This window comes from Centruroides vittatus, unplaced genomic scaffold (genome assembly GCF_030686945.1).
Source record: "Centruroides vittatus isolate TY-2023 unplaced genomic scaffold, ASM3068694v2 contig_900, whole genome shotgun sequence".
Lineage (NCBI taxonomy): Eukaryota > Metazoa > Arthropoda > Arachnida > Scorpiones > Buthidae > Centruroides > Centruroides vittatus.
In genome coordinates this window covers 3,315,319-3,335,208 of record NW_027122591.1, presented here as the reverse complement: position 1 = coordinate 3,335,208, position 19,890 = coordinate 3,315,319, and the positions used below count along the sequence as shown (strand labels likewise).

The 19,890-nt window shown below is 31.7% G+C and overlaps 2 protein-coding genes across 2 annotated transcripts in view; one reads left to right on the top strand and one right to left on the bottom strand.

The window, feature by feature from the left end:
• The first annotated feature begins 388 nt into the window (after nt 1–388).
• Nucleotides 389–19,521, top strand: yip2 (yippee interacting protein 2). The gene is made up of 10 exons (XM_067280980.1): nt 389–646; nt 13,241–13,407; nt 13,485–13,616; nt 13,689–13,805; nt 13,896–14,043; nt 18,554–18,729; nt 18,795–18,897; nt 18,969–19,066; nt 19,142–19,296; nt 19,368–19,521. The coding sequence occupies exons 1-10, from the start codon at nt 628–630 to the stop codon at nt 19,450–19,452; spliced, it is 1,200 nt and encodes a 399-aa protein (XP_067137081.1). The 5' UTR covers nt 389–627; the 3' UTR covers nt 19,453–19,521.
• AP-1mu (adaptor protein complex 1, mu subunit) overlaps nt 19,516–19,890 on the bottom strand; it is a 43,684-nt gene continuing 43,309 nt past the window's right edge. Inside the window, exon 12 of the mRNA XM_067280979.1 lies at nt 19,516–19,839. Coding sequence (XP_067137080.1) covers nt 19,741–19,839 — 99 coding nt within the window. The 3' untranslated portion in view covers nt 19,516–19,740. The remainder of the gene's footprint in view (nt 19,840–19,890) is intronic.

Genomic DNA, 19,890 nt, shown 5'->3' with positions numbered 1-19,890 from the left:
TTTCACTGTAAGAGAGATGACAGCGCTACTCTGTTGCTAACGGGAAAAGTACAGGGGTAAGACACTACTAATTTGAAGTGGAGAGAATATATTTTAAATTAAATAAATGAAAAAAATGTGATCACGTTACAATAAGTAGTTACTCGTTATTATTAGCATATTTTTCGCTTGGAAATTACGATTCATCGAGCGGCGCAATAAGCTCCACCTTCGAGCGTTAAGGGTGCGACTATGCAGACGCGAGCGAGCGAGAAATATGCGAAATATCCCTCTCTTTATATATGGGCTCTCGCCAGCGAGATTTCTCGCTTCTCGCTTGGGCATGTTTTCTTATATCTCGCGCTACTAAATTACCGTCTGCATAATCGCACCCTTAGCCAATCAATGACGTCACATCGAAAATCCGCGATTAGATAAAATTATATTTATTTTAAATCAACGTATTTCGTGAAATTACAGTACACGTATTTGAATTTAACAGATTGGGGTTAAGTTATTGTATTGGATTATCACTCGGTAATTAAATTCGCAACTAGCGAGTGGCGCAATAAGCTCCACTTTCGGTCGTTAAGCGAGACGGTGAAGACACGTATCGAGTAGGCAGAGAAAAGTAATTTGTAGGAAAGAATGACTGCATTAGTAAGAGGTTAGTAATTTGTAGTTTTAGCATATAAGAAGAGTATTTCGGTTTACATTAATTGCGTTTGTCTTGGTCTAACACACGTGGTGTGCTCGTGCCTATTCGCGGATCGTATAATAGCGACAGCCACGTGACTGTGCCAATTGTTTACTGTTTATAATTCGCCTTGTAAGGAATAAAACTCTGACCCAATTTTTATTTATGTATACGATTAAGTTATAGGTTTGCTATAAAATCGTAATCGTGAAGTTGTGTCCCAATCAGAAAATGTCTGCACGACACGTAGACACGTGATCTCAATGTCTAGACCTAAATTAATGCTTAAAAAATATCCTATAATTGAAATAAAAATATAAGGATGTAATTTCGTAATTTTAATATTTTGAAACATGACTATTATTGAAAGAATTAATCATCATTAAAAAACCTTTATATTAAGCATTTATGCAATTAGATAAATAATTATGTTAAAATTCATCTCATATAAGCAGTAAAAAAAAGGGGGGTTAATGTTACCCTAGGTGCCAATATGGCGGCTCGTCTGTGATTCCAGCAAGGAAACAGTGGAACGCACGTTCTAACCTAACATAACCTATTCTAATAAATTACCATAATTATTAGCAACCAAATTATTAGGTTAGGTTAGGTTAGGTTAGGTTAGAACGTGTGCCCCACTGTTTCCTTGCTGGAATCAGAGACGAGCCGCCATCTTGGCACCTAAGGTAACATTAACCTATATAAGTGATGAAAATACTTTTCTAGAATATTACTATTTGTAGTTAAATAATAATTGTAGTCTTCCAATGTTATTCATTAGTAGGCCTTGGAATTTTCTTCTGAGTCCAATTAAACGTTTGACTTCGCAGAGGCATATTTCGGGTCCTGTTGGATATAAACGAAAGGCTTTTATAGGTCTTACGTGGTCGTGTTTTGACCGAAATTTTGGGATAGGTCTTCTAGAAACCAAAATATGATATAACGTCATTTTTTTCCAATATTTTGGGGATTTTGTAGCCTTTTCCACCACAGTTTGAAATTGTTTGGTGTTTTTTTATAATTTTGTCCACCATTGGCAAGTCATGATGCTAGGCGTTGGCTTGACCCCTAGTGTTAGCTTAAAACAATAGAAGTTTTTTCACGGGTTTTTAAAAGGAAGAAAGACCCATAAGGATGGAACCTTAATTTACTTTCGGTAAATGCTAATTTTTAAAACAATTTTGCATACCTTCAATTGTATATGCCCACGAGCAACCAATTGGATAAAACCACCAAATACTAGTAGTGTGCTCGTGCCTCGGCCGACGGGTTGTCGTATGGCGTTTTCTGGGTTTTTTCGTATTAGCAACATCTAACTAGGAGGCCAGTTTCCCGTAAAAGATCGCCCGGGAGGCATTTTCCCTCAGAAGAATTCCCATACGTCGTGTTGCCATAATCAAATAAAACCAAACCAATCAATTGTGTACCTTAAGACGGATAATCCAACTATGTGAGAAGGATAATTATTCAACTTTTTAGAAAAGTGAATCTTAAATCTCGGTTTGGAAGACTGCCGGCAACAATTATGCAGTTGGAAACTGCAGAGATTCGACCGTGCGACGCCCTCAATATTGTAGCCGATACCCGGGCAGAGCTGCGTCGAGCCAACGGTTCAGTAACACGGATCATTTCCAGAAGGTTCGAAAGAATTCTTAGAACAAATAAGGGATTTAAAACAATTAAAATTGAGGCCATTTTTAACGGAGAAGTAGCTACGTTTGAAGAGGACGAACCCGAGCTCTCGAGCAGTGACGTCGGCCTCTTCAAGTATGCACCCGTGACGACATAAGTTCGGCAGATACAAAGTTCATTTGCACTTCAATAACTTGCACCTGTAGCAAAACTGATATTTGCTGTTCCTGCTTCTAGAATGATTGTCAATAGAGAGCAATTCTATTGCTGAGACTCTTGTATGAACTATTTCTAAACAACTTTAAAGTATATTTATGGAACTTTGCTATATTTGGTTTATTATTTTTATTTATTGTTTCCTACTTTTGAACATTTTTACTGCTTGAGACAGTTGCCTAGTCACCTCACTTATCAAGGCAGACCTGATAATTGTATTATCTAACAGATGGTCATATGATAACCAATTCAAAGTTTAAAAATGCTCTACTTGAAGCAAGCTTGTATAATTATTAAAAATGTTTTTTGCATAAATAAAAAGCTAATTTTTAGGATTAAGGAAAATTCTATTTTATTTAATCTGTCTCACTTCGGTATAATTTTTTTTGCCATTTTATTAGATATTTACGATTGAATTTGTTAAGATTCTTTGACTTCTGTGAATATTAGTTATGAATTCTTTGTAATAAATCATCATCATCATCATCATCATTGCATGAGAAAATAAATTATTACAGATATTTTAAAATTATTTTAAATGTAAAATGAGAATTTTGATCGGCATCGGTGAATATGGAATAACAAATCTCGGAGACAAAGATCCCGATACGAATATGCATCGGAATTTTTGACTGAATGTTTTGCGATTAAAAACAGATTCTCATATTTTCCTAAAATTTTCTTTTGTTGTGATATACCGTATTTTACGGACTATAAGACGCGCCTTAATTTTTAAGCAATTTTTTTAAAAAATACCTATAAGATACACCTGAATTTTGTTGGCAATTTTTCGAAGAAAGAAGTGCATCTTATAGTTTGTAAAATACCGTATATTATAGAATTTACATTATTTTATTCATTGTAGATAATTCAATCTGAATTGAATTCAGAGGTAAATAACTAGAAAAATGCAGTTCAATAATTGAAATTTATAGAGGAATGTTTTAAGCAAAATTCAATTTATATAGCATAATTAAAACATAAGTCTGTTGCAAGTTATAATTTACTTGATGATATACTGCATATTCTATATTTTTGACTCTTCATACTGTCAGTTTAAAATTAAATAATCAACTAATTTTGTTAAATTGTGTTCATTTTAATTTAAAAAAAAATCATTGCTTAATTTTTAAAATAAATTTTAGATATTGTATCTACTAGTAATAAAAATTTTAAAGCTTGTTGTAATAACAGTTATAGAAATAACGGTACCAAAGTTCAAATTCCTGTTTGATTTGAATGATATCGTAAGAATATGTAAAGAAAAATGGAAAAGTATTTATGGACTATTTGATAAACAAAATCTATAAAACTGTTATTCTATTTATCTTTTTTAAGTAATGAATCATTAATTTACAAAAAGTTTTCATTTTAGTTTCATGTCGTAAGAATAAAAATATGACCGCAACTTATCTCTTGACGAAACAAATATAAATTAATTATATACTTGTCCGCATACAGTTCACCCTTTGTATTTGCGGGTTTTGCACCCGTGAGTTCGGCCGAGCACAGATTGAAAATACTCGAAAAAATTCCAATTTCCAAAAAGCAAAACTTAAATTTGCTCGTATTTTAAACATTGAGTGTAAATACATGTTGGCAACATATAGTTAGGCCCAACATGGTTGTATCTTGTCATTATTTTGTAAACAACACAGTATATACTGTGTAATACAGTATTTACAACTACTGTATTTACACAGCATTTATATTGTTTTTGGTATTATAAGTAATTTAGAGATGATTTAAAGTGTATGGGTGTGGTTGTGGATAGGTTATGACATTTAGCATCTGCATGTACTTTTCGTATAAATTGAATTATCTGCTGATACCGAGAGAGAACATTATATGTAAATATGTCTCCGTGAAAGACCGAAATTAGAGAATGTTCGACGCATTACAAAACACGTGGGTGAAAGACTGAATATTTGGTTATATTATTATACATTTGAACAATCGCCGGTGTATGTTGACAAGCACAGATAAGATTCGGTGGAGGTTAAGACGAGAAGCCAATGTCGACAGAGAGGCGACAGTCTGTTGCCAAATCCTTTGTTCTGCCGTGATTGAAATCACATAGCATATATTTTTATACTCTGGAACATTGCTGTTTGTCAGTCTTAAGTAAGGTTTGCTGGTGCAGGCAACGTTTTCTTAAATTTTATTTTTTTATCCGATACCCTAATTTATATCGAATGGATACTGCAATGAACCATGAACTTTTTTAAAAAAGTTATTTGCATTAATTGCAAGTAAACAAGAAGACAATTGTTACTATTTTTCTCAAGAAAAGTACTCTAAAATACTTTCTGAAGTGATTTCTGCTAAAACTAAGTGCAGCATTCACACCTTTGGATTACAGACGATTAAAACGTTTTGATGTTTTAAAAATTAAAGATGAAGAGAGATTAATTGTACCATTAAAACCAGGAGATACAAATATACAGTATTATATTACCAATGATGAATTGTTCAGTATACTATCTGAAACTCACACCAGAACAGGCCATGGAGGAAGAACACATATGCTTAAAGAATTGCAAGTTAAATACAAAAATATTACGTGTGAAGTTGTAATGTTGTATTTAAATTTATGTACATAATGTCAAATTAAACATAGTGCACCTAAAAAAGGTATTGTTGTGAAACCAATGATCAGTTCGGAGTTAAACTTAAGATGTCAAGTCAATCCGATAGACCTGCAGTCACACAGGGATGGCGAATATAAGTTCATAATGGTGTATAAAGATCATTTAACGAACCTTTGAAAACTAAGACAGCTGAAGAAGTAGCGTATCACCTTCTTCATATATTTTTAGCATTTGGTGCCCCAGCTATATTGCAATCAGATAATGGTAGGGAATTCTGTAATCGAGTCATATCCGAACTATGTGCTATGTGGAAAGATGTTAAGATAGTTCATGAAAAGCCTTGTCACAGTCAAACACAAGGCTCAGTTGAAAGGGCCAATCAGGATATACAGAATATGTTAACTGCATGGATGAACAATAATGATACAAATAAATGGTCAGACAGTTTGCCCTTTGTTCAATTTGCCAAGAACACTATATATGACAAAGGAATACGCCAAAGTCCTTATGAAACCATGTTTGGCATTAAACCAAAAAGAGTCATAGCATCTTCATCTTTGCCTGGAGAACAAATCGCAAATATTGAAACCGAAGAACAGTTCGAAGATATTCTTAATACTTTTGAAGAAAATTTGAGCAGTGGCCATAACGAATACCATATTTCAAAGGAAAATATCGAACAGGAGCTGCAACCCACCATGTCTTCATATCAAGCCTTGACTGAACAACACAAATTTATTTCTATAAAAAGAGTGGCCGCGAAATCTTCTACTGCAAGCAACGAAAATGTTATGAACCTCAAAAAGAAAATTTCCTCCTGCTCAAATTGGTGATACCATACGAATACAAGTCCCTGATGTCGACTGTAGCCGTACAGATAACCAAAATGTGTTGGGCATTGTTGTTGGAATAGAAGACTATGACTTTTATAAATTAGCAAACAAAAATGGTAACCTCGAGTGTAGGAGGGGTTCGTGTTGATTTAGGAGATGGAAGGACAGACAAATCCCTTATCTATATACTAAACTATTTATTGAGATTACATTACAGTAATTTTATACTAACGTTACATTAGGCCGCGACTCCACTAGCCGTAAAAGGGCCGTAAAACCCCTCACCGTAAAAGCTTTTACGCCTGAGCAGGTCGTAAAATATCATGGTTACATGATTAAAAGCTTTTACGGTGAGGGGTTTTACGGCCCTTTTACGGCTAGTGGAGTCGCGGCCTTAGAGCTTACATTACAGAACCTTTGCTTCGGAGGTGGGATCAATTCTATCATCAGGTAGAGAATTTGTGTATCTTCTCACACGATTCAAACCATGGCTTTTCAGGGTGACTAGAAAGCAGCCCCAAAAGAGGGCACTATCCCCCTTTTATACAGATATGCTGTCCAATCAGGCGGGCTCTTGATGAGCTGTCATTGTGGCAGGAACTTCAACATCTGTTCAAGAATTGTAAAGGAAATGTAAAGGTTGTTGGAAAGATAAAATTGTAAAGGAAATGTAAGATGTTGGAAAGATAAAAATTTGCCTTTCCTGCTTTCCCACAGTGTAACAAAATAATTTAATCTTTCTATTTAAAATTTTTACATTTAATTTATGTTAAATATAATATTTATATTTAATTGCCCTTTTTACTGCACTCTAGATCCACGTTCTCACATGCCCCACTCTGGGAGAGCATAACATATTGAATTTATGACTATTGATGAAAAGAGCTGAAATTGTTTTTGTATAGAATTAATTTTCATTGTAACTAGTAGATAAATTAAATTATTTATTATTCTATTTGCTGTATTTTGAACTTGTTAGAAATGTTTTCCAAAAGATAGCGTCAAAGTAGTGAATTCCTAAGTATGAAATTTCTTCAACTACTTTCAATTTGTCGTTTAGAACAGCCCAGCAGTCGGCAACCGGTGGTCCCTGGACCATTGATGGTCCGCGAGAAAATTTGGGTGGTCCGGAAAAATTTGGACATCGATCAACTGAAGGTTACGCGAAGTATTACGAAAGAAATGCAAAATGCTTAGTTGCTTTTTTTCACTCATTGGGGGTTTTTATTCGAATCTAAAACCAAATACGAAGTGACTGTTATTAATAAATAATGAACAATAAACAATATTGTGAGTGCGATTGTCGTTCTTTGTGGAAAAGTGCTAAGAATTCATAAACATATTTTAAGCAAGCAGCAATGAACTTTAGGTTTGCGTTAATTTGTTATAATTAAACACACGAGTTTCATATTAACATACTAAAATCAAACTTTTATGATCATTATTTTACAGATTTTGTATCGTTTAAAAAAATTCATGATAGTAGTCCACTGGATTCAAAATTTTGAGTTTAGGTGGTCCGTGAGGTCAGAAAGGTTGTCGACCGCCGATTTAGAAGGCAAAAATCGTGATCCCGTTTAGCCATTCTTCCTCTTCAAAATATAAAGATATAAGTTTTATTTGGGTTAATCTTCATTTCCAAATGGGAAAATATTTCTGCTTCTGATTTAGTTTTTTTGTAGACCAAGTTTAGTAGTCGAAATTAACACCACATCATCCACATATTGAATTGAATGGACTGTCTGATTTCCCACAAGAATTCCATCTTCAAATAAATTATGATCATCTTCCTTGTAATATTTTTATATTTCGTACTTAATTCTTTTTCCATATGGTTTCTACCACCATGGCCAATAGCAATACGGGCATCGTGCGATAGCCGAAATATTTCTTCGGTGCGAACGTAATATTTAATCATGTTACCTTTTTTACAGGAACAATTAATTTTTCTATTTCTCCGATAGATACAATGTCATAGCTATGTAAATGCTGATATTCTTCCAGGTAACTTAGAAGTAACTTTCATTTTTGTATCATTGACAAATATGCTGATTTTGTAAAAATTTGACTGTTCTGACCTTTTTCTGCTATTAACTTATTTAATTGGTTGTTGAAGCAATTATTCATATTACTTAATGATTGCTCCATGATCATTACTTTTTTCAATGAAGGAAACACTATTTTAACATACAAAAGTAAAATTAAAATGTCACACACAAGATTAACTACTGGTCGCATAAATTTAAAATTCAGTACTAAATGCGATAAGCATGCACAACTCATATGAGAGTGTTGATTGGCTAACGTATGTTGGATGATCACTCCTCAACGTATTATCACACTTTGCCCGACTAAGTGATAGCAGTATTCATAATGACCAGTCAGTTTGATAAATTATGTTAAAACACCTGAAATTTATTACAATTTCCGATTTTGTTTGTCAGTTTTCATAACGTACAGTACATATTAGTTCATAACATGTATATTTCATATATATATAACGCAAGTCTACGTGCTCGTTTGCGTATACATATACAAATATGCATGCACATACTGTATATAGTATATAACCACAAAACAGATTTCTTGGCTTTGCCAATTAAAAAAGTCCATGCTGATGTTTTAAAACTGTGATTGAATGGAAAAAGTGCTTGTGAAACTATTCCATTCCAAAACTTTTCCAAGAAAAATCTTTGTTCGTTTTTTTTTTTTCAAATATACTCTTTATGTTTGTTAGTGCTAAGCAATATTTAGCTAGTTTAATTACCAGTAATTAATTAGCTTTATTCTCCTAAAAAGAAAATCATTTATTCTATCTAACAATATATACAAAACTAGCGGGTAGGCCCGGTGTTGCTTGGGCAAAAGTAACGATAGCGAAGATTAAGATTGTTACGTTATAGTCAACCTTACCCGTTTTCACAGAATGCAAGAATTTGGTCCCCCCTGTTTCCAGACTAATTAGAGAATTTTTAGATGGGTCTAAAAGTATGTTTGATTTCCTGCAAAAACGAAAAAAACTGCATCTGCGTCTTGCACGTCGCTTTCTCTTAACAATTCCATTGTTACATAACACTTCCATTGTTGATGGAAGTGTTAAGCATTAATCCTGTCCCTCTCCCTTGTGGGAAGGAATTTTGAAAAATCCCTTCTTAGTGTGCATTCTCGTGATGTACCCTAACTGTGTACCAAATTTCAGTTTTCAACTCTTAACTGTTTGGGCTCTGCGCTGATTATTATCATCAACTCGTTTCAATTATATATATAGATAGCCATAAATTCTGCAACATTAACAATGATATTTTATTCATCATCGTTAATTAATACACTACATATATTGCAATTTTGCATTGAATGCAGTACAATTGTGCATTGACCTGTACACTAGAAATGAAAGACAACACATTGAACACATTGAGTTTCATAATATAATAGGAAAATACACATAATAAATGCTTTCTTGATGTGTAACCAGATTCCTGTGTTTCCTGTGTTTGTTTATTTGATTAGTATGAGTTTTCACGCAAAAGCTATAAAATTGTTTTTCTTATTGTGTTTTTTCCTTCAAAATCGGAAAATCACAAGTGTTGTATTTTTATGCATATAACCTGCATGATGGCTTATACTTTTGCAGGTAATTGCTAGGATAAACTTTTGCATACCACCTCCATGCACAGGGTATAAGGTTGGATAGATTATGCAAAAGTGCTCCATTTGTTCCACAAGGGTGCAAGTTTGTAATTGCATTTTAAAATCAGCATATAAGCGAAACCTTTTCAAGTAGTCTTTTAAACACGTAAACTACTTGTGTTTACAGCCCATAGGTTATCTGTTTATAATTAAAGCATGAATAAATTCTAAAAATTTTAATGCTTAAACATAAATAATTTTGAAAATTAAAGATCATATTAAGTATTGGAAATTGGAAATTTTTTAGCACCAAACAAATCAAAAATCCAGCAGGAAAATGTTAATAAATACTAGCAAAAGTTTCCTCCAGTGTTAAACAGTCAATATAAACATCTTACTAAACCCAATATATTGCAATAACACTACTTCAACTACTGTATACCATTGGCTATAATTTGGTGATTATAATTATTAAATTTAATATGAGATGGTGTCTAACGCCTCTCTCTAGGGTCAAATTTATTAATAATTTATAATTGTTACCGCCATATTATAGCCCGATGATATATGGCAATTGACGTAGTGTTATTGTTAAACAGTCATTGTACATTTAGTCAGAAACATCATTCCTGTTTAATAATGAATCTAGGAAATTATTCACATAAATAATGCATGTACTGTGTGTGTGTGTATATATATGTATATATATATATATATATATACACTGTAGATTATACAGGGTGAGTCGGGAGGACAGGGAAATATCTCGACTAACGATAATATAGGTTTTTGTAAGCAAAAATCTTTATATGAACACAAGCATTGTTCTCAGTAGTTTCAGAGATACAGTTGTGTGAAAGTTGCTCGCATATAACAATAATAATGAATGGCACGTGTTACATTGAAAACAAACGCTCAACAATCAAATCTTGAACTTAAATATACTTTAAAATTAAGTCAATCAAATTTTACATTGCATTGACTAATATCCCTATCACTATCAGTATGTCTAACATCTATTTCTAGGAAATGCTGTAACAAGACTTTATTTTAGTCGCCGAGTTACATAGTAGTGCTCCTAACTCGGAGAAATGGCACGTGATGTTCGGACATGAGTCGTAAAGTGTATAAAGGTTCAGAGTTCAAGTTTTCAGCATTCTGTATGATGTCACGTTTTAAAGTTTCCAATTACTTTCTCATAACTACACTTAAATCATTCAATGGGTTAATTTTGGTGCAATATTGAAATTATTGCACCAAAATTATTATTATTATTGCAATATTGAATTGAAATTATCTTGCATACTGTAACATCTGAGTACTAGGTGACCCAATGAATCATAGGTATAATAGTTCATAACTATAAATTTGGTTATAACTTAGATAATATTAGTTCTACTTGTTTAAAATATATATATAAAGATACAAGCATAAAACTTATAAGAACAAATAATAATAGCTGAGTACAAGCATTACCCTAATGTACTGTACATGCTATGAGTTCTTATAGTATCACTTGGTATATACAGTATTTCAAGAAAAGGCTCTCCACACCATGGGTTACATCATCATCTCTCACCTAACAGAGATGATCTGAGGTTTATTTTGAGGAAAAATCTATAAAACAAGACATGTGGAGGCAATATATATCTATAAAATGATTTTTACCTATTACAGTATCTTTTATTCTTTACAAATTTTAAGTAACTTAGTAAGTGACCCAATGGGTCGCAGATGATCTAGTATTTTACTAAAAATATTAAATATAATCGATTTGCTAAAGGTTAATAAAAATTTTACTAAATTAACATCGCTAATAATTTCTGTGTATACTAGAATAAATAAATCAGATAATATTCTTTACCAGTGTTGTACTGTTTTTAAAGCACAAACATTAGAAAACTGTATTCTACAGATTTAATGCTAATCATTACAGTAGTCCATTAATAATAATATAATTGAAGCATGCAATGCCATAATGTTATAAATGCCAAAAAAGAAACTTTTCAGGAGCGGTAAAAAAATGAATTCATTTCAATTTTACAATAAAATGGTAAAGCACTCACTAGGTTACAAATTCTCTGGCATATCAAAATCATGTAAATATAAACCACAATGTTTTAAGTGACAAAAGTCACAATTCCCTTAGACCTCCCGGAAGGCATTTCCCCTTGCGTAACATCACATATCATAGAAAGCAATGGGGAACCACTCTGGTTGTAATTTCCCCCAGGATACACCTTGGCAGCTTAACTAACCACTTATTAACCTGTGCCGGGTGCTCGCCAACGTCAGGATTTCTGATATGGTACGCAGAGAGAAAGATAATTACAGATAGATCAGTATTTCATATGAATTTTTTAAAAAGAGAGAGAAATATATATCTTAGTGCATCTTAGAATCAAGAATATATATTTTTATTCTTTTCGTTTGTCTAAAATAGTTATTGTAATTTCTTGTCTATAATCTGTGAAATTTGTTTTAAAAACCTGCAGGTTATAGATCGCTGCATATAATCTATGACAACTTTTTCACAATATAAAAGTGTACTCAAGAATCTTGAACATGGTAAAAAGTATAATTTTAGACATAAAATATGATGAGGTATCTTGTTGTTTACAAGATAGAGATGCTGATGGATTAATTCACCTTTACTTTTATACAAAATATAGTATTATTGGTATCTCCAATAAACTTATTCAGGCAAAAGGAAGCAGCTCTGCATAGTTTTGTTTTCAGTTTTAGGGAGTAAGCTTAAGAGTTATTTTTATATAGCATGTTTTTTATTGTCCTTTACAGTGTCACATTTAACATTTGTTATACTGTACTATTAGCAAGTGTAACCAACTGTTTGTACTTAAAATAATTTTGTAATATACATTAGAGTCTTGTTAATCCTCCCATTCCTTGCCAGATTAGCAAGATGCTAATTACCGAGAGTGCACAGGCCTAAGGTCTGCCTATCACCTTGGTTCCGATTTTCTTTGGAGGCAGGTTGGCAAATAATGCAATACTGTATACGGAAATAAAAACCCGAGAAAACAGGTTGTGTGACACGACTAATATTTTTGAGATTATGGAAGTGCTTAGGCAATCTCACTGGGGGATGTCGGATTAGCAAGAGTGTAGTTACATCATTTCATAGCTAGCATAACAAGAAAAAGATGTTGCGCAAATTATATGACAATAAACTTTTTATTAACAAAAACGTACTTTTGTGAATTATACAACGAACTTCTTTTTGCTGGCAAAAAAATTGTATTGCAGATTGCGCGTGACTATAAATAATAAGCAGAAATTATAGCGCATCTTATAATCGACGACGTCTCATATTTGCAGTTTAAAACAACTATTGGTAATCATCAGACCGCGTTTTGCATTATTCACCAATAATAAGTGTTTGGCTATACCATTCAACAGACGAGCTTTGTTGATAACAAGCATTTAAATTCCTTTTTAACATTTAAAATGCACGTTTAAAGACATTATAACAACTTACTCTCTTAATGCTGCATCTGCAGAAGAATCGGCCTGCAAGCCACCAGTTAGACAGCATTTTAGACTAGCATTTGTTGTATTTTTTTTTTAATAATAATAATAATAATTAGCATTAACGTTTAAAATTTTTCTATGTATATTTACCATAAATATTTTATTTTAAGGAGTATTTATTGTTGGAGCTAAACGAACGCCTTTTGGCGCATTTGGCGGACGTCTAAAAGACACGTCTCTTTCCGAGCTTGCCGTGGCAGCCAGTAAAGCCGCTTTGGAGTCTTCTCAAGTACAACTTCAGCAAGTGAATTCTGTTATTTTTGGTATTGTAAACCAGGTAAGTAATTTTTTAACATATATTAAGTAAATTTATCAGTTTTATAACAAATGTCATTATTTAATACAATGTTAAAGGCTGCATCACCAGATGGAATTTACACTGCTCGTCACACTGCCTTGAAGTTAGGTCTTCCCATTCAGACTCCCTGTCTAGCTGTTAATCGTTTATGCGGATCTGGATTTCAAGCTGTTGTTTCTGCAGCTCAGGCATGCTAATGATTTATAATACTAATGACTAGGTAAATATTTATCGCCAAATTTAAAATTTTGTTTCAACAGGAAATCTGCCTGAGAGAATCAGAAATTGTGCTAGCTGGAGGAACAGAAAACATGAGTCTATCACCATTCATGATGAGAGAGACTAGATTTGGAGTGAAATTTGGATCTGAACCTAAGGCAATATTTCATTAAAGCAATTCTATATATATTTATAATTTTGTTTCGACGAATTATTATTTACACTTTAATGTTTTTTTAATATTCTAGATTGAATGCAGTTTGTGGAATTCTCTAAATGATTCTTATGTTAAAATGCCTATGGCAATAACTGCAGAAAATTTAGCAGAAATGTACAAAATCACAAGAGAAGAATGCGATAACTTTGCACTACAGTCTCAGTTACGTTGGAAAGATGGTGAGTTTTATCAATAATGTCATAAATGTTATTACTAAATTAAAAAATTATCAATATATATTCTGTAAAATACAGGGTGATCATAATTTAAGTTTCACTTTAAACCATTTATAAAATGAATACTACTGGACCAAATGTTTCCAAACCTGGAATTATAATAAAGGAGGTCATGGGATTTCATTACCTGCAAAAAATAATTAGTTCAAAAAGTCACCACCATGGAAAAAAGGCACTTTATGAACATCTAGTGTTTATGCAAATTCATATTGCAATCAGCACTAAAGCAGCTTTTATTGCAACATCAGACATTTGTCAGAGCTAACAGGTGCAATTTGCCAGCATATTCATAACATTCTAGCTAATATGCTTTCAGCAACCGTTAAGAGCGTGATATTGCGCGTTATCCTGGTTGCAGGAAATGGTGGACAGCACATTGAACATCTACTGCTATGATTGTTATTTGTAATGTGTTATGATGCCAATACAAGGAATAAACTGTAATTTTTTCCCCTGGTGGTGACTTTTTGAACTACAGTAGAGCATCATTTATCCGAAAGCCGATCAACCGAAAGGTCGGTTAATTGAAAGCGTTCCAGTCGGACCGTGTTGTGCCGAATTGAACGTTTTTGATACTAGATTAACTTCTAAAGTATAATTTTTTTCTTTTTATATTTTTCAATATATTTATTTTCTATGTACAAAATAAAGAAATAATTTTTAACGATACAATAGCCACAATTATTATTTTAAAAAATTTACGTTAAGCCTAACATCGACGAATATTCAACGCGAAGCGACACGCAACGGAAAAAATTTCAACATGGAATAGGTTAATATTTTTTTCGCACGTAATCGGTTATCCGAACAACCCCAGTCCCCAATTGATTCGGATAAACGACGCTCTACTGTAATTATTTTTGCGGGTTATGAAATCTTTAGTGCTCATTACCAGTGATGAAGATTAAGCCTCCCACCACTATCATCATTATCTTCCTTCACTGATTCACCAAAATTTTGGTAAATATTTATCTTTCTTGAATGTGAGCAATAGTGTTTTGGCTCTTATTTGGAAGTTTGATAATGATTTTGTGATCAGGAATAATATGTTGTATGAATTTAACTTGTTTATATCAATGAAACCCATTTTACCATATGCAAATTATGCTGTTTTGCTTAAAGTCAGTTTTCAAGAACCTATTGATGAGGATAAGTGAATACTTACTATACTGTGAGCAAATAACAATTAACATTCTAAGCATTGATAGCATGAAAAATTTAAAAATGTCTTTTGACCCAAAGATGGTAACTATAAAAGAAACTTTGATTACACTTTTAAAATTTCACTCATTACGTTTCGGAACATATCAATCATTCAAAATATAACATTAACAAGGCAGTCATTTAATGTCTGCAAAAAATTGTCTGGCAATATCTATTATTACAATAGACATTAAATGATGATAAGAATCATTTTAAAATTGTGATAAATTATGTGGAATTCATTCCATAAGATTCGAGGATACGAAATTAAAGATCACATGTTAGAATATGTAATGCATTTTTTATATAATAAACTATGGTAACTCCAAATATGTACCATAAAAAAAAAATAATGCATATTATAAAATCTAAAATACGGTATATGTATATGTAAACAATGAATTCATAATTTTTTTACTATATTTCTGTTTCCAAAAAATTGCTTTAGAATCCTTTACATGCAGTTGATATGACTAAGAATTAAAACATTTAATTTGTAATCTATCAAACAAGATATGTAATATAAAAACTTGTGTTTGTAAAATCTAATGTTTAAAATGAAAAGAGTTTCATAAATATTGGCTGAAAACTTTGTAAACATCCCTTATGGGTAGCACAAGAGTGTATGTCAATGACATGAGATGTACGTCACATCCTGTTAAATTAGTATGCAAAAAGTATAGGTTACAATAACATAGTTTTGTTCTTGCTGTGCAAGTCACAACAGTTTGGCCAAGATTCATAAAACATACTGTAAAATGCACCATTTCGAACAAAGTACAGTAGTCATAAAATTTTTGTTTTGTGATGTAAATCAAATGTCAGCTAAATATGGAATTGCATTGACAATCTGCACATGTCATACTAGAGTCCCAGATGTACTTGTTGTGCATGTGCATTTTACCCAGCACCATATTTGTGATGTTTCCATTCTGTTTTAACCTCACCTGATACATGACAGAGTAACCAAACTTTAAATGGGGGAAAGCATAAACTTTGAGTGGTTCAACTAATGAAGAGATACAGTGTAAGTAAATTTTAAAACAGAATAAAACAAATTCAACAATTACAAAAGAAAAAAAAATTACCACAGACCACAGTACTTAGTTTTATAGAAGTGATGCTATGCAATGATCAATCATAAAATGGATCATTGTACTGACTAAAACTATACAAGTGTTATAGTTTGTTTTAAATTTCTTTGCTAGGAAAGGTAAGTGCATTATGTTCTGAAGAACTCTCTATCAAAATTTTTGGATCAATCCAACCATTTGCTAAAAAATTGAGCTTTAAATGATTTGTATGCTTTTGTATAGTTGAGAGTTAAAAGTTGGGTTATTAATTAACCCAGGATTAATCTCACTGATGGAAATTCCTCTTTTCCTTTTCATTATTTGTGTGTTTCATATTTCAAGTCAAGACTTCTTTTAATTTTCTAAGTTTGTTTTTCACTGTGATTTCAACATTAGCTGAAAAGTAATAGATAAATATTCTCTGTATTTTTCTTTTCCTTGGACAGAGGGATTTCCCACTGGATGTGCATTCTGTTTATCATTTAATGGTCATCATTAGCAATCACCATAATCAATCCATTGTAATTAGATATTAACTTACTCAGATTACACAATATTATGATTATTCTGACTTAAATAGAAACCAAAAACACTGGATTATTATTGTTAAACTGCAAAAATGGTAACCAATTGACCATTGTATCCTTGTTGTTGAATTTACATAAATTCTGATACATTAAAACTAATGAAATCCAGTGTCCACTAAATATCAACATTGCAATTGTGCATGTTACACAATGAAAAATCTTTAGAAGACTGAAAATGGCAGTTAATTTTTTTATGGGTAAGATTTTTTAGCAGATTATACTTTTTAATTTACTCATACCATGTTCTGGTTTACTTAATGAACATGTTTTGACATTCCTGTTTTTTTCAATTTTCCTGTTCCTGTTTTTCTAATACCTGTTTTTTCCAATACCAATAAAACATTGAAATTTCAAATGAAGGAATGATGCTGAAAAAAATATAAAAATGTGATATTTAAGTATTTAAGTTAAGTAATTTTTGTACATGATTTTCAAATCAAACAAAATGAGATGGTATTCACCATTTAAGTCATCATGATTAAACAAAACAAAAGCTAAAAGAAATCCTTAATATTTTTTTTTTTTTTTGGTGTTGAAGATTGTTTGGTGCCAGAAGAGTAAAAAAGTAGCCAAACCTGGCATCATGTATGCATCCCTGATATGCAAACTAGCACATCTGCATGGGACCATATCCATTTAAAGGGGTGGGCGCACACTTTAATCATGCTTTAACTCCTTCTTTCTGAGTAGAGTAGAATGGTCTTATTTCTTTGCAATAATGAAGGTGGTTTACTGTTCAGTTTAATGAATTCTGGTAAAATTTTTAATTTCCATACAATAAAACAAGCAAAATTTGCTTGATATCAATGTTTATTTTAAGGCAAGTCGACTGTAAGTAATGATTAGTTGGAAAGTAGTCCTAGATAAACTGAACCTTGAAAGATTATTATTGCCTTATTGTCCTTATTTCAATTCTTATTATATTTGCCAGCTTGGACTTAAATTATTAACAAGACTGTTAAACTGGTGTTAAGTCCAAGCTGGCAAATATAATAAGAAATGAACCTTGAAAGATTTGTTAGAATTAAGCAGATGAAAGGGGTTGTTTTAGTTGTACAGTAAATTTTCATAGGTTATTAATATAGTGCTATTTGCATTATGATAGTTGGGATATGAAAAATTATTAAAAACTTAAGAAATTAAAACTTCATAAATTGCTTAAAACTTCCATTGGTAATGTATATTTAATTTTAAGTTATATATAATATTTCAGATGATGATTTCAAACAAATATTCTGTAAGAAAATCAATAATTTTTGCCAAATATGAAGATGGCTTGATAAGTGCCAAAAATGTTCTTATGAAAACCAAAACATTTTTCCAAAAAAAAAGTGATTATTTAAGAATATAAAACAGACTAGAAATAGAGGTGAATTTTATTACAATAAAACTAGTATCAAGGGTGCCTATACACTAATTTAAAAATTGCTTATAAATCAGAAGATTAAACTTTTTTATGATATAAAAAAGTCAAGGGAATTCATTCAAATATAGGATATCCAGCATTACTTCACAGTGAAGGGTTTTAAAAATGTGTTGTATTTCTTAATTAATAAGGTGTTAAAAAAATTAAAAAAATTTATTTCTTAGCTCAAGATAATGGAAGATTTAAGGATGAAATGGCTCCAATGAAAATAAAGATCAAAGGGAAAGAAGAAGTTTTTGACACAGATGAACATCCTAGACCAAACACTACAATGGAAATATTAGCAAAATTACCTCCAGTTTTTAAAAAAGGAGGAACCGTTACTGCTGGGAATGCTTCTGTAAGTAAAATTTTAAAAAATTATTAGACATGAATGTATCAAAATACTCTTCTTACTTTATGAAGGGAATATGTGATGGTGCAGGAGCAATTGTGATTGCCAGTGAAGAAGCAATTAAAAATCATAATCTCAAACCACTGGCTAGAATTGTTGGTTATAGTTATGTAGGTGAGTTATCAAATAGTCATATTCAATTATTAATTTATAAGCTTTCAACACACATAATAAAATTCAATTAGGTTGTGACCCAAAAATAATGGGCATTGGTCCTGTTAATGCAATTCGACAGCTGTGCGAACAAACTAACATCAAGTTGAATGATGTAGATTTGGTTGATGTGAGTTTTTATACCATTTCTTCCTTGCACATTGTGTAAATTTAATTATTAAAAAGACTTAATGTCTATTTTAAGATTAACGAAGCATTTGCAGCTCAGTTTCTGGCAGTTGAGAAAGAATTAAAGCTTGATCCTACAAAAACAAATGTTAATGGTGGGGCCATTGCCTTAGGTCATCCAGTAGGTGCTTCTGGTGCAAGAATTACTGCAAATCTTGTGTATGAATTAAGGTAAAAATAATTTTGTTGTTATTAGAATGATTATAAAAAAAAAAATCACAAACTATTGCTACTTTTCCTAGGAGAAGAAAAGGAAAATATGCCATTGGTTCAGCATGCATTGGTGGAGGACAAGGAATTGCTATTATGCTGGAAAATGTCCCTTAGAAAATATTTTTCTCTAGGCTTTTTGAAATATTTTTTTTATACAATAAACATTTGCTACAAAAATTATTATTTCAAGATTAAACATTTATTTCAACGCATTATGTACATTTGACAATGTGGTACCAAACAAATTGAAAAAAATTCATTAAAAATCCCCAGTTTTATTACTCTCAAAATTAATTAATTAATATTTTTGCTATACAAAACTTATTAAATATTCTTGTTTATTTTTTTTTCTTAAATTATAACCAAGCTCTAGCTAAAGGAATGTTTATTTTTAAAATATGTTTAATGTGTCCTTAGCTGATAATCTCCATTCTGTGTAATGTATCTCACCCAAGGAAGAGCTTGATAACCACTTTTCTCGATTATTTTCAGATATCTCACCTAAAGATAAATACAACAATTGTTTATTGGATTTATTTTTTCAAATGAAAA